This window comes from Bufo bufo, chromosome 2 (genome assembly GCF_905171765.1).
Source record: "Bufo bufo chromosome 2, aBufBuf1.1, whole genome shotgun sequence".
Lineage (NCBI taxonomy): Eukaryota > Metazoa > Chordata > Amphibia > Anura > Bufonidae > Bufo > Bufo bufo.
The window spans coordinates 310270091-310286501 of record NC_053390.1 but is presented as its reverse complement, the minus strand read 5'-3'; the positions used below and the strand labels follow the sequence as shown (position 1 = coordinate 310286501).

Here is a 16411-nt window from a genome sequence, read left to right as displayed (position 1 = left end):
CTTAGCTATACGGGGACGTTTATTAGCCCAAATAAATCTCATTAAATCCCTCTGAATCGATCTCAAGTCCCTTATCTGAGCAGGGATTGGTAAAGCCCTGAACAAATAGAGGAGTCTCGGAAGAACTACCATTCTGAAAATATTTATCTTTCCCACCCAAGATACTTGAAGGGATTGCCAATTTACTAAATCCTGACGTATTTTTTTATACATGGGTAAATAATTAATCTTATATGTTGTGTCTAGCGTCTTTGGCAACATGATTCCCAGATATGGTATATATTGGGGTCTAAGTTGAAAAGGGAAGTTTTGAGAGAGCAATGTTTTAGTAGAAGTGGGGGTGTTACATAGTAGTAAGTCGGATTTGGAATGATTCATGGAAAGACCCGAAGCTTTAGAGAAAGAATCCAATAATTTCAGCAGGGAAGGGAAGGAGATGATGGGGTTGGTGATGGTTAACATAAGGTCATCTGCAAATAGATTAAGTTTATACTCCGTTCCCCCAACTGACAAGCCTTTAATATCCGGATGGGATCTTATGTGAGCAGCTAGGGGTTCAATGGCTAGGGCGAAAAGGGCTGGGGACAGGGGGCAACCCTGCCTTGTACCCCTTCTAATAGGAATATGGGAGGCCCCAGTAGAAGGTAATTTAAGTTGAGCCTCTGGTTTAGAGTATAGGGCTTGAATAGCTGCTAAGAAGGGACCCTGAATTCCCATTGTCGATAGAACACTATAGAGATATGGCCATGTAACAGAATCGAAAGCCTTTTCAATATCTAGGGCCAGTAAGGCTAGTGGGGTTTTGGATTTATTGGAGTATTGGATGATGTTAAGTATTTTTCTGATGTTATCAGGGGCTTCCCTACCGGGTATGAAACCCACTTGATCTTTATGTATAAGACTTGGTAGGAATCTATTGAGTCTTCCAGCTAAGATAGCAGTAAAGAGTTTGTTGTCAATGTTTAATAAGGAAATCGGCCTATAATTGGAAGTGAGCAGGGGATCTTTATTGGGCTTAGGTATGACTGTAATGGAGGCTTTTAAGAATTCTTCTGGGGGTATAGATCCTTGCATCAGATAGTTACAGTAGTTAGTTACATGTGGAATAAGTAGAGGGGCGAACTTTTTATAGTATAAGGCTGAGTAGCCATCAGGGCCTGGGGCCTTTCCTAGTTTTAAGGAGTTAATAGCATATTCTACTTCATCTGCTGATACCGACTTATTAATTTCTGATTGGGATTCTGGGGATAAGGCGGGGAGATGGACTGATGACAAAAACTCATTTATCTTCGTTGTAGAGTCCCCTATGGGAGCTGAGTAGAGATGTGTATAAAATTCTTGAAATATATTGTAGATTGTGTCAGGGTTAGAGGTGGTTTGACCTGATCTTGTACTAATTTTAAATACCTGATTGATCTTCTGTTTATTTTTAAGTTGGTTAGCTAAGAGTTTATCTGGCTTATTGGCGAACTTATAGTAAAAGGAGTTTGTCCATCTAAGGGCTTTTTCTGTGGAGTTTGTGAGTATCATGTTAAGTTGTACTTTAACATCTTTAATTGCTTTAAGTAAATAAAGGGACGGGGATCTCTGGTGGGCCCAAACAAGTCTGCTCAGCTTGGCTTCTAGCCCAACTTGAGCTTGAGTACGTTCCTTCTTTCTCCTGGAGGCCAAACTTATCAACCTGCCCCTCATGAAGGCCTTGTGAGTCAGCCACAATGTCATAGGGTTAATTTCGTGGGAAACATTGTCAGAAAAGAAGTTGGAAAGTTCGTCTTTCAATTGAGAAAATTGCGCTGTATGGGTTAGCAGTGATTCGTTAAGCCTCCAGTGAAACGAAGTAGAACTGACCTGTGGAACCGTAAAATCAGAGATGACCATATCGTGGTCTGACCAGGAGGAAACTACATGTCTGGAATATGACATGTGAGGAAGAAGAGAGGTGGAAGATTAAATCATATCTAAGCGAGAGTACACCCAATGGGCTGGTGAATAGAAGGTATAACTTCTCTGTGTACCATTATGTTCCCTCCAGGTATCAGCTAGGGCCAGAGATTGAAAAACTCGTTGGATCTTTTTTGTCTGCATAGTAGGCCGCAAGGTAGAGGGAGGGGTGGAACGATCTAGTACAGGATTTATAGTAAAATTAAAATCTCCACACCAAACTAGTTTATGGAAAGTTAGGGTTTCTATCACCTTTCCAACTTTTTCGAAAAAGGAAATGGGGTCCTCGTTAGGGGCATATGAATTAACTAAGCAAAGAGACTCATCCCTATATGTTCCCAGTAGTATTACGTATCTCCCTTCCGGGTCTATGCAAGTTTGGGAGACAGTGAAAGGGAAGGTATTTTTCAACAGTGTCACCACACCCCTACATTTTGAAGTAAATGAAGAGGAGTAGAAAGTAGAGTATTGTGGATTAAAGTATTTAGGGTGAGATGTGGGAGTGAAATGAGTCTCCTGAAGGCAGATGACATCGGGCTTGTGTTTAACATAAATGGAGAATGCTGTTTTTCTCTTTCGTGGGGAATTTAAACCCCTAACATTGTGGGTTAAAATCTTATACATGATGTCAGTGTAAAATCAGCTTAGTAATTTGGAGATGAAGCCAGATGCCACCCGCCCCCAGAGCCAGTCGCACCCCAACACCACCTTCCCCCAGAGCCCCACAGTATGAATCTCCATGCCATTTCTCCAAGAAGTATGAAACAATACAATTAAACAGTAAATTAACATATAAAAACATTAAACAAAAAGTAGAGCTGGTAAGCCCCAAACAAAAAGCAATCATAAGTGGGAAAAGTGAATAGATAGCCAGCCTGTAGTTGACTCGCCTTACTATCTCACAATCGCCCATAAACAGGGACAACATGATAAACCACGTTATCGAACCCCTGAATCAAAAGGGTTAACCTCAAATGGCTTAGATGGGATAATACAACACGGGATCCTTATGAGACCGCAGAGTGTAATATAAAGCAATACCACCATCATGGCAGGATAAAGTTCAAGTAATTCTTGATCTGTTCGATCCATTCGGGGTTGCAGGGACCTTGGTCCAGACTCTCGCTGGCCTTTGAGGTTTCGGCGATGAGGGTAGCTGGGCTTGAGGTTCACAGGGTATCCCTGCTCGCTGTAAGACTTCTAATCCCTCCGCCGGTGAATGGATCGTGTGCAGACGGGAATTCAGCTGGAACGACAGGTTAAAGGGGAACCCCCACCTGTATCTAATTTGCGCTTTCTGAAGGGACTGTGTGACTGGTCTCATCTCTCTGCGTCTACGAAGTGTGGATGGAGCCAAGTCTGCATACAGATGAACTGAAGCTGGGAGTCCAGGTAATACAGTTAAGTCCCTTGCGGCATATAGAATCTTATCTCTCATTTCTGGATGATGAAGCTTGAGAATGATATCTCTGGGTAAGTCCAGGTTACGAGGTTTCCCCAAAGCTCTGTGGACTCTATCCATCTTGAAAAGACTGAGCTCAGTCTGTGGTAAGAGGGCTGCAAACAGTGTGGTAAGGGTGGCTTGCAGATCGGTGAAAGTCTCTGGCAGGCCTCTGACCCTCAGATTGCCCCTCCTGGACCTTTTCTCGAGGTCTTCAAGTTTGAGCTCTAGCTCTATAAGTTGGGCATCATGGGAGATAATGTCCTCTTTATCACGGTCTAGTGTATTGGACATGTCGTCCATTCTTGTCTCTAAGTCAGAGACTCTATTTCCCAGGTCCTGGATTTGGCGGGAAAATTCGGTGACGGCTTGAGTTAGCTCCGTTTTGAACAGGGCTGCTATATTCTTATATAAGTCGTTCTGACCTGTATTTGGAGCTGCCGCTTCTGGTGAGGAACTGCCACCGTCCGAAGATGCAGGACTGGTGGGTTCCAAAGGTGCGTCCGCCATGACAGTCTGCCTGGTCTGTCGGAATAGCTCCGGTAAAGTTTGCGACGCTACCGGAGTGCCCGGAATTTTCGACCTCCCTTTGGTTCGGGGCATCTTCGGGGATCCCTGCATCGATTTTGAGGCTGATTGGAGCCTAATCAAAGGCGCTTAGAGCAGGTTGGTTCGATAAGCGGAGCGGAGCTCACGGAAGCATGTCCTCTTCGTGAACCTCGCGCATGCGCCTCTTTTTTGTCAATTTTACATCACTAAGTACAACACCAAGCGATCAAAAAGGCGTTTCCCCACCAAAATAGTATCAATCTAAACTATGACTATGAAGACACTAAAACATGATTTATTTATTTTTTGTTTAAAAAATTTAAGTATAAAACTTTAATAATTAAAAAAAAGTAGACATATTAGGTATTGCCACGGCCATATCGACCTGCTCTATAAAAATATCACATGAGTTAACCCCTCAGGTGAACACTGTAAAAAAAATAAAAAAGCAATTTTTTTGTCACCTTACATCACAAACAGTGTAATACCAAGCGATCAAAAAGTCATACAAACCCCAAAATCATACCAATTAAGCCGTCATCTCATCCCGCAAAAAATGAGACCCTACCTAAAACAATCGCCCAAAAAATAAAAAAACTATGGCTCTCCGAATATGGAGACACTAAAACATGATTTTTTTTCTTTCAAAAATGCTGTTATTGTGTAAAACTTTAATAAAAAAATATATATATACATAATGGGTATCGCTGCGTCCGTAATCACCTGCTGTATAACAATAAAAAGATATTTTTTCACCATACATCACAAAAAGTTTAATACCAAGCGATCAAAAAGTCACACACACTCCAAAATTGTACCAATAAAACCGTCATCTTATCCCACAAAAAATGAGACACTACATAAGACAGTCGCCCAAAAATAAAAAACTATGGCTTTCAGAATATGGAGAAACAAAAAAATTTTTTTTCAAAAATGCTTTATTATGTAAAACTGAAACAAACAACCAAAACCACCATATTTGGTATTGTCGCGTCCGTAACAACCTGCTCTATAAAAATACCACATGATCTAACCTGTCAGATAAACATTGTAAATAATAAAAATGGTGCCAAAACAGCTATTTTTTTGTTACCTTGCCTCACAAAAAGTGTAATCTAGAGCAACCAAAAATCATATGTACCCTAAAATGGTACCAACCAAACGGCCACCATATCCCGTAGTTTCCAAAATGGGGTATTTTTTTGGGAGTTTCTACTCTAGGGGTGCATCAGGGGGTCTTCAAATGTGACATGGCCCTCCAAAAACCATATGGCGCTCCTTTCCTTCTGCGAATACCGTGTACAGCAGTTTACGATCACAAATGGGGTGTTTCTGTAATCTACAGAATCAGGGCAATAAATATTGAGTTTTGTTTGGCTGTTAACCCTTGCATTGTTACTGGAAAAAATGGATTAAAATGGAAAATCTGCCAAAAAAGTGAAATTCTGAAATTTCATCTCCATTTTCCTTTAATTCTTGTGGAACACCTAAAGGGTTAACCAAGTTTGTAAAAATCAGTTTTGAATACCTTGAGGGGTGTAGTTTCTAAAATGGGGTCATTTTTGGGTGGTAAGCCTCACAAAGTGACTTCAGACCTGAACTGGTCCTTGAAAAGTGGGTTTTGGAAATTTTCTAAAAGAATTCAAGATTTGCTTCTAAACGTCTAAGCCTTCTAACGTCCCCAAAAAATAAAATGGCATTCACAAAATGATCCAAACATGAAGTAGACATATGGGGAATGTAAAGTAATAACTATTTTTGGAGATATTACTGTCTATTATAAAAGTAAAGAAATAGACATTTGTAAATTTGCAAATTTTTCAAAGTTTTGTAAATTTGGTATTTTTTTTATAAATAAAAAAATTTTTGACTCAATTTTACCACTGTCATGAAGTACAATATGGCCTGGATAAGTAAAAGTGTTTTAAAGTTATTACCACATAAAGTGACACATGTCAGATTTGCTAAAAATGGCCTGGTCCTGAAGGTAAAAACTAGCTTGGTCTTGAAGGGGTTAAATGGATCCAACCATACAGAGTAGACATCTGTTTGGATCAGCCTGCGACTGACTCCTTTTGGCAGACTAAAATATGCTGTCCTTTTGTGTCCATCAATAAATGAAGGAAAAATTATAGGATTCTAAATGGAGAGTGTCTAATGCATTTAATTGTCGAGAAGCCATTGTATAAGAATATCTGAGTTGTGTATTCATAGTTGTATGCCAATATGTTTTAAGATGCGTCAAACCTGGTGAAATGAATCTCTTGGTGTTCCCCGTGTTTTAGGCACAAAGTGATCTGATACTGTTTATTGATGAAAAACCAGTAATGGTCACATGGAGAACATCGGATGGAAAAGCCAAGCCAAGTTTACTCTGGGTACTGTCAGCACGTTGTTTAATACTGTGCTTATTTCTTGTGTCTGTTGGTCATATACTTAAATACTGTATTTACTGATTTGTTGGCAATTTTCTTTTCTCTTTCATATGTTCATGGATCAACCCTTTTTAAAGGGGTTCTCCAGGATTTACTTATTGATGACATATTAGTAGGGATGAGCGAATCGACTTTAGATGAAACATCCCAAGTCGATTGGCATAAAACTTAGTTTCAATACTGTACGAAGAGACTGCTCCATACATTATTAGAATGTATTGGCTCCCATGAGCCGAAGTTCTTACTTTGCGAAGTCTCGCGAGACTTCCGGTAATAACTTCATAAATTGATTTCTACTGTAAAAAAACATTTCCCGAACTCTTATTCGGTTCTAAGGTACCACTGCCTATACAATGGCTGTGCTTGGTATTGCAGCTCAGCCCCGTTTACTTAGACCTGGGATCAGCAACATTAGCTGTTGTGAAACTACAACTCCCAGCATGCTCCACTTTCATAGGAGATCTGAGAACAGACAAGCAATTGTGAATGCTGGGACTTGTAGTTTCCCCACAGCCAGAGGTTGCTGATCGCTGAACTAGACCATTTGACTAAAGAACGGGATATCATATGGCCATCGATAACCTATCCTAAGTATGGGCCATTAATGTCAAAATCCCGGAGAACCCCTTTTAAAGGGCTTCTGTCACCCCACTAAAGTGATTTTTTTTTTTTGGGCTAGTTAAATTAGTTATATTGCGATTTATGAAAATATAATGGTGTTACTTACTTTGATCCAGCAGTTTCTTCCAAAAACGAAGTTTTATAATATGTAAATTAGGTCTCTACCAGCAAGTAGGGCGGCTACTTGCTGGTAGCTGCTGCAGAAAACCGCCCCCTCGTCGTGTTGATTGACAGGGCCAGCCGCGATCTCCTCCTCCGGCCGGCCCTGTCGGCATTTCAAAAATCGCTCGCCTGTGTTCATTCGGCGCAGGCGCTCTGAGATGAGGAGGCTCGTCTCCTCAGAACTCCCTCAGTGCGCCTGCGCCGATGACATCACCGAAATAGAAGACGTCATCGGCGCAGGCGCACTGAGGGAGTGCTGAGGAGACGAGCCTCATCATCTCAGAGCGCCTGCGCCGAATGAACACAGGCGCGCGATTTTTGAAATGCCGACAGGGCCGGCCGGAGGAGGAGATCCCGGCTGGCCCTGTCAATCAACACGACGAGGGGGCGGTTTTCTGCAGCAGCTACCAGCAAGTAGACGCCCTACTTGCTGGTAGAGACCTAATTTACATATTATAAAACTTCGTTTTTGGAAGAAACTGCTGGATCAAAGTAAGTAACACCATTATATTTTCATAAATCGCAATATAACTAATTTAACTAGCCCAAAAAAAAATAATCACTTTAGTGGGGTGACAGAAGCCCTTTAATGTGTTTACATCATGTTAATGTCGGCACAAATCTTGTCACATAGGGAAAACGTACCCATAAGGTAATAAGTCATTGTATTATAGTACAGTGGTTTACGTCAGCGTTATTCATCAGAAAATCCTCCCATTGTATACCTCCATTGGAAGGCTTAAAGAGGACCTTTCACTAGAATAAAAAATTTAAACTAACTATACAGCCATGTAGAGCGGCGCCCAGGGATCTCCCTGCACTCACTATTATCCCTGGGCGCCGCTCCGTTCTCTCGGTATAGGCTCCGGTATCTTCATAGTTAGGCTCCACCCAGGGGAACCTGCCGGCGGCGTCTCCTTCTCCCAGGCTGGAGTGCTGGCCAATCGCAGCGCTCAGCTCATAACCTGAGAGAAAAAAAAACTCTCAGGTTATGAGCTGAGCGCTGCGATTGGCCAGCGCTACAGCCTGGGAGAAAGAGACGCCGGCAGGCTCAACTGGGTGGAGCCTAACATGTGAAGATACCAGAGCCTATACCGGGAGAACGGAGCGGCGCCCAGGGATAATAGTGAGTGCAGGGAGATCCCTGGGCGCCGCTCTCCATGTCTGTATGCTTAGTTTACATTTTTTATTCTAGTGAAAGGTCTTCTTTAAGTGCAGTGTGAACAGAGACCTACTTGCTACATGAATTTTTTTGAGTTTTTCTATATCTTTGTCAGGTCTGTGAATTCCCCAAAGAGCGTCTCAGTGACAAATGTCAGCATAAATTTAAAGTTATCTGGAAGGATGGAGAAGCTCAAAAAGAGTGCGTCTTATACCCAGGTGATTACTGCTGTACACAGGTCAGGAGGGAATATATAACTGAGCAGACGTCCATGATCAATGTGGTTTCTTTCTAATATAGGAAAACAGAGCACATGGTTTCGAGATTCCGCATCAGAGGATAAAATCTTCAGGTAAATATGGTTAATATATCAGTAGCGCTGTAGGGTAGGAGTCAGGTCCTATTCACACATCTGTCTTACATTCTGACCACATTTGTTCTTTGTGGTTTCCTGTGCCATATTACTACTGCTTTGTGTGGACAGGGCCTTAAAGAGGACCTGTTGCCTCTCCTGATATGTCTGTTTTAGTAACGGCTTGCATTCCCCATGCAATTGTGATTGTGGAGCACCTTTTGTAATAACTCTATGTTGTTCTGTGAATTTGCAGGGCTCCAATTGGCTGCCATAGAAGCCTGAGGCTCCCAGGCCTGTCGTAATAAGCTGCATGCCTGAGGCATGACCTGACTACAATAGTATTATAGTGCAGTCTATGGGACAACCCCTCAGAAGATCACAAGGGGTTGGCCCATCCCAGACATGGTTACATATCACTAGGATATGCCACCAATGTCTTATAGGTGTGGGACCCGCACCTATCTCTGGAATGGAGCCCACAAAGTGAAGGAGAGCAGACCTCGCATGCGTAGTCACCCTCTATTCCTTTCTATGGGAGTGCTGAAAATAGCCAAGTGCCGAGTTCCATAACAAAAAAAATAATAATTAGCTGTTTTTTTGTCATGTTGCCCCCCCCCCCCCCCCCCCCAAAAAAAAATTTTTAATAAAAAGTGACCAAGATGGTACTAATAAAAAGCTCACCCCTCTAAAAATGAGCCATTACACAACTCTGTAGACGAAAAAAGTTATGGTATCGCTGTAATTGTACAACCTGCAGAATAATGTTAATGTCATATAATAATGTCATGCCATTTTTAGCGCACAGTGAATGTCAGAATTCCGTTTTTTTTTTTGTTTTTTTTTTAACTTAACCCAACAAAGAATTATTTTTTTCTGTCTAATACTATATCCAAAGAATAGGCAGCACTCCAAATATAGTAAAAGGTGATGACCCGTTTATTCCCAGGCAACCTTTCACCCCACACACTGGGGCCTTTGTCAAGCAATTACAATAGTGTCTCACATGGGTATAAATACCCGGATACAGTCACGTGATAAAAATGTGTCCTTTAACCATTCAAAGTATCAGTGATGACAATTTCTGATAATATAGTCAAACATAACAATTAATATGAAACAGTATTTCAATGATTACAAACGTGATTAAAATACATGTATCATGTCGATATTTATATAAACATATAAAGTGCTAGTGCATCAGGTAAGTGAAAAAGAGGATAGGCTCAGCTGAACATACGCAGCTGACCTATATTTGATATAGAAAGATAACAAATCAGCGTACCATTAGAGGATCGGTGTGTCCGCATGGAATCGGCGTTCCCCTGTAGCCACTGCGCAGGCGCGAAGTCAATAGGCTCAATCCCCTCCCACGGACGCAGCAGCGCCACCCCCAGCAGCGCCCACATGACAGAGGACGCGCCGGCGAGAGGACGCTTCCTGCGTCAGAGGGAGAGGACAAGCCACATGACTACGGCCCGACCTATCAGAGACAGGGGTGTGTCAGTCACCTAGGTGACCATAGTGTTTATGCCATACGGGCGCTGAATACATTATAGAGACTATGTCATCAGTGGAATCGCTTGTCCGTATATGTAAGTACTAGGGTTGTCCCGATACCGATACTAGTATCGGTATCGGGACCGATTCCGAGTTTTCTCGGCGGTACTCAGCCGCCGATACCCCGCCCCGATACATAAATAGAATACTTTTTTTCCCGCAATGAATATTTTTGCGGCCCGGCAAAGATGCAGCATCGGGAGAGAGGAGGGGCTGGAGTCCGTAACTATGGGCGGGGCCCGGTGCAGTCACTGTACTCTTACACTGGGCCCCGCCGCTCACCAAAGTATTTATAAACGTGAATCCTTATCCTGTTATTAAGTTGAACTAACGCTGCCCTCTCCCATGTTCCCCTGTATCCCCCTGTATCCCCCTGTATCCCCACAGCACTTACTTAAGCTTCCATAGCAGGCAGAGCAGACGGCAGCAGTAACGTCACTCACTGACGTAGAGCGCCTGCTCCGCCCACTTTATGAATGAAGCAGGCGGAGCAGACGCGCGACGTCAGTGAGTGACGTTACTGGTGCCGTCCGCTCTGCCTGCTATGGGAGCTTAAGTAAGTGCTGTGGGGATACAGGGGGATACAGGGGAACATGGGAGAGGGCAGCGTTAGTTCAACTTAATAACAGGATAAGGATTCACGTTTATAAATACTTCGGTGAGCGGCGGGGCCCGGTGTATTGGGGGACACTGTTATGAGGGGGATCTGTGGATGACATATAGCAGTGTCATCCACAGATCCGCCCCATAACAGCACCATCCACAGATCCCCCACCAAATAACAATGCCATCCTCAGATCCCCCCACCCCATAACAATGCCATCCACAGATATCCCACCCCATAGCAGTACCATCCACAGATCCCCATAACAGTGCCATCCACAAATCCCCATAACAGTGCCATCCACAGATCCCCCATAACAGTGCCATCCACAGATCCCCCATAACAGTGCCATCCACAGATCCCCATAACAATGCCATCCACAGATATCCCACCCCATAGCAGTACCATCCACAGATCCCCATAACAGTGCCATCCACAAATCCCCATAACAGTGCCATCCACAGATCCCCCATAACAGTGCCATCCACAGATCCCCCATAACAGCGCCATCCACAGATCCCCCATAACAGTGCCATCCACAGATCCCCCATAACAGTGCCATCCACAGATCCCCCATAACAGTGCCATCCACAGGTCCCCCATAACAGTGCCATCCACAGATCCCCCACATGACAGTGCGTCATCCACAGATCCACAGATCCCCCAAAACGGTCACATGACATTTAAAAAAAGTATCGGTATTCGGTATCGGTGACTACTTGAAAAAAAGTATCGGTACTTGTACTCGGTCCTAAAAAAGTGGTATCGGGACAACCCTAGTAAGTACAATAGAAACAGGATTTGACATGCAGTGCATCAAGGGCTCCACGGGGCTCCCTAAACAGGGGCCCAGTGGGAACCCAATAGTGTAGCGTCGCCCCACACGTCAATGTAGAGCGGCTCATCACACTTTGCAACAACACATATGTCATCCCTTAGAATGCAAAGTTATCACGTATAGGATTAGGCAAACTTGAAGGAGACTGTACTAGATAGTGGCACAAGCGTAGCATAAGACAGACCATCCCAGTCAGGGCAATCGATCTAACGCAGATGTCTCCACAGGTGACAAGACACGCTAGTGTCCCATCCCTAGTGGAAAGCATCAACACCGTCCACATACAAACCGGTTCCTAAGGCCTCCTGCACACGACCGTTTTTCCCCCCGTTTACTGGCCGTTTTTTGCGTTCCGTATACGGAACCATTCATTTCAATGTTTCCGCAAAAAAAACGGAATGTACTCCGTATGCATTCTGTTTCCGTTTTTCCGTTCAAAGATAGAACATGTCCTATTATTGCCAACAAATCACGTTCCGTGGCTCCATTCAAGTCAATGGGTCCGCAAAAAAACTGAACACATACAGAAATGCATCCGTATGTCTTCCGTTTCCGTTCCGTTTTTTGCGGAACCATCTATTGAAAAAGTTATGCCCAGCCCAATTTTATCTATGTAATTACTGTATACTGTATATGCCCTACGGAAAAACGAAACGGACACACAACGGAAACAAAAAACGGGACAACGGATCAGTGAAAAACAGACCGCAAAACACTGAAAAAGCCATACGGCCGTGTGCAAGAGGCCTTAAGGTCCTGTGCTGTAGAGACAAAGATAGCAAATTAAATCAATAACTGGATGGCAAACAGACAAATCCACTGATGCACAATCAGTCCAGAGTGACAATTTGAAACAGCCAAACCATACGGACATCAAGAACCTCCTCCTATTGACTTTGCGCCTGCGCAGTGGCTACAGGGGAACGCTGATTCCATGCGGACACACCGATCCTCTAATGGTACGCTGATTTGTTATCTTTCTATATCAAATATAGGTCAGCTGCGTATGTGTTCAGCTGAGCCTATCCTCTTTTTAACCCTTCACTTACCTGATGCACTAGCACTTTATATGTTTATATAAATATCGACATGATACATGTATTTTAATCACGTTTGTAATCATTGAAATACTGTGTTTCATATTAATTGTTATGTTTGTATTATCAGAAATTGTTATCATTGATACTTTGAATGGTTAAAGGACACATTTTTATCACGTGACTGTATCCGGGTATTTATACCCATGTGAGACACTATTGTAATTGCTTGACAAAGGCCCCAGTGTGTGGGGTGAAACGTTGCCTGGGAATAAACGGGTCATCACCTTTTACTAGATTTGGAGTGCTGCCTATTCTTTGGATACAGTATATTGGAGGAAAGGTTGTCCACCTTTTCAAAGGATTTTGCACCCTGACTACTTTTTTTGCACTGTGCTGCTGTTACTATGTGGTTTTTCTGTCCAATACTAGCTATATATATATTTTTTTTACTTGAACATGCGATTATCTGTTAGCTTCTCTTACAGACTGCACATAAATGACCATTGCAGTCTAGGTCAGATTTTCTATGTTCCTATGGAGACCTACCACAGGCCTCGGATCCTTCAGAGGGCGCAAGCAACCGTTGCCAACCTCGATCTTGGAGTAGAGGAGCCCTTTGGGCCGGGGGAACGCAGCACTCACAGGGTTTCACCTATCAGATGCTGTGGTTACATTTGACCACGGTATCTAAGGGGTTAAAAGTCTGTAATCACAGATTTTGCTTCCAGGTGTTTGCTGTTTAGAACGGTAGAAAACTGACAGCTATGGCGGTCACTCAGCTTCTGAGTGGGCACCATCTTTAAAGTCCTGAATTCTGTTGTACATGTATGGAAGTGGTTGGGAAGGAGTTAAGGGTTTAATAAACTTGTAGTAGCAATAATTGAGGAACATTGATGCTCCAGAATAGTTATTGCTTGGTGAATGTAAGTAGTTAGTGGGGACAGGTCCATTTTAAGCTGGTCATACACATTAGATGTATGGAAGCTGGAGCTGCTGATTTCAGCAACCATCTGATGTGTACAGGGACCTTCTTATTCTCCTGTGGTGACATTTCAACATGCATGATCCCACTGCTAGAGGCGTTTGGTAGAAGCAGTTCACTCCACCTTTTGAGAACATACTATACGTTTGGCCAAGCCAGGTGTTCATGTGTATGGGAGGTTAGGAGAGATGCCTGGCCTCTCCATACATTCGTTGGGCCAAAAGCTATCTGATGTGTACGGCCAGCCTTACATTTTCGGTTGGTAGATAAGGCGTGCCAGTCTAACTGATGGCGAAAAATAAGTGCAACTTTTTCTCTTTTCCAGTTTGGAGCTGTCAGAGGGAAAGAGCAACGTGTTACAACAGGAATTGCAGTCCTGCAAGGAGCTGCAGGAGCTGGAGCCTGAAAACAAGTGTAAGTTTGTGAAGTATTCTAGAAGAACCGTTCCGAAGGTAGCAATTAAAGGGGTTGTCTCAGCAAAGGTCCATCTCTTCCTTCACTATGGGGGCTCTGTTCTGGAGATAGGTGTGAGTCCCAGAGGGGGCCTATCCTAGTAATTTGCCACAAATTCTGAGAGCGGAAAACCCCTTTAAGGCCGTTTTCCAAGGCCCGACTAAACAAGTAGAATTAGCCCCTCTCTTCCCGATTATTGCTTGTGAGGAGAGAGCTATATTTGCATGCTGCAGTCATTCCCCTGGGTCCTGCAATCACTCACTCCCATAGAGGTTCATAGCCGGCAGCACATCCCTCTTTACATAAAGCGATCTGCTGCCAATAAAAAAGTATTTAATGTGCCACGGGAAAGATATTGACTGCCTCAATCGCGGCCGGTGCAGAAGGGCCTTTAAAGAGGACCTTTCACCGATTAGTACACTATGAACTAACTTTACAGACACGTAGAGCGGTGCCCAGGGATCTCACTGCACTTACTATTATCCCCGGGCGCCGCTCCGTTCTCCCGTTATGCCCTCCGGTATCTCCGCTCACTAAGTTATGGTAGGCGGAGTCTGCCCTTGTTCTGCTCTAGCGCTGGCCAATCGCAGCGCAGAGCTCACAGCCTGGGAGGTTATTTTCTCCCAGGCTGTGAGCTCTGCAATGCGATTGGCCAGCGCTACAGAAGAACAAGGGCAGACTCCGCCTACCATAACTTAGGGAACGGAGATACCGGAGGGCATAACGGGAGAACGGAGCGGCGCCCGGGGATAATAGTAAGTGCAGTGAGATCCCCGGGCGCCGCTCTACATGTCTGTATAGTTAGTTCATAGTGTAATAATCCGGTGAAAGGTCCTCTTTAAGCACTATTTCATGACTTGAAAAGGAGACTTTTGTTCACGTTGTTTTATCTGAGGACACAGATACATTGAAGATTAGAGGGGACCCGGGTTTATTATAGGGTATTAGAAATGAATGAAACATCTTCAGCTAAGTGCATATACTGGGAGACTCCTGAGGCATGGCCTCAGTTCTAAAGGTATAGCAGCAGAGCTCCATGCTTCATCCTAGGCCCCCACCAATCAGCTGTTTAAGCAGGCTGCAGTGTTTCGGCGAGCACCACGGCCTCCTCACAGCTTACCAAGCACAGCACTGCCCATTGGATAGTGGTTGTGCTTGGCATTGCAGCTTAGCCCTATTCACTTGAATGGGGCTGAGTTGCTTTTAGGCCACTTGACCGATGAACGTGACGTCACTGACCTAAGAAGAGGCCGATGTACTCACATAGCACCACAACCTCTTCGTACAGCTGATCTGTGGGGGTCCAGGAGTCAGACACATGCTGAGTTCCTATTAATGATCTGTCAATATGTAAATTAAGAGAACCCCTTTGGCCCCTTTCACACGGGCGAGTATTCCGCGCGGATGCGATGCGTGAGTTGAACGCATTGCACCTGCACTGAATACCGACCCATTCATTTCTATGGGGCTGTTCACATGAGCGGTGATTTTTACGCATCACTTGTGCGTTGCGTGAAAATCGCAGCATGCTCTATATTCTGCGTTTTTCACGCAACGCAGGCCCCATAGAAGTGAATGGGGTTGCGTGAAAATCGCAAGCAAGTGCGGATGCGGTGCAATTTTCACGCACTGTTGCTAGGAGACGATCGGGGTGGAGACCCGATCATTATTATTATTTTCCCTTATAACATAGTTATAAGGGAAAATAATAGCATTCTGAATACAGAATGCTTAGTACAATAGCACTGGAGGGGTTAAAAAAAATAATAATAATAATTTAACTCACCTTAGTCCACTTGATCGCGGCCCGGCATCTCCTTCTGTATTCTTTCTTTAGGACCTGGGTAAAGGACCTTTGATGACGTCACTCCGGTCATCACATGGTACGTCACATGATCTTTTACCATGGTGATGGATCATGTGATGACCGGAGTGAAAAGGTCAAAGGTCCTTTACCCAGGTCCTAAAGAAAGAATACAGAAGGAGATGCCGGCTGCGCTATCAAGTGGACTAAGGTGAGTTAAATAAAAAAAAAAAAATTTTTAACCCCTCCAGCGCTAGTTTACTATGCATTCTGTATTCAGAATGCTATTATTTTCCCTTATAACCATGTTATAAGGGAAAATAATACAATCTACAGAACACCGATCCCAAGCCCGAACTTCTGTGAAGAAGTTCGGGTTTTGGTACCAAACATCGCCGGGTGTTCCCGCAACGCACCCGCATATTTTCCCGATACGCCCGTGTGAGAGAGGCCTTTTAAAGCATGCA

At 43.8% G+C, this 16411-nt stretch overlaps 1 protein-coding gene across 6 annotated transcripts in view; it reads left to right on the top strand.

Annotated features, from left to right (window-relative positions):
* Nucleotides 1–16411, top strand: part of RABGGTA (Rab geranylgeranyltransferase subunit alpha) — a 73990-nt gene that overhangs the window by 24489 nt on the left and 33090 nt on the right. For all 6 annotated transcript variants that reach the window (XM_040416934.1, XM_040416932.1, XM_040416935.1 and 3 more), the window contains exons 9-12: nucleotides 6217–6309; nucleotides 8427–8529; nucleotides 8612–8663; nucleotides 14013–14101. In XM_040416934.1, coding sequence (XP_040272868.1) covers nucleotides 6217–6309; nucleotides 8427–8529; nucleotides 8612–8663; nucleotides 14013–14101 — 337 coding nt within the window. The remainder of the gene's footprint in view (nucleotides 1–6216; nucleotides 6310–8426; nucleotides 8530–8611; nucleotides 8664–14012; nucleotides 14102–16411) is intronic.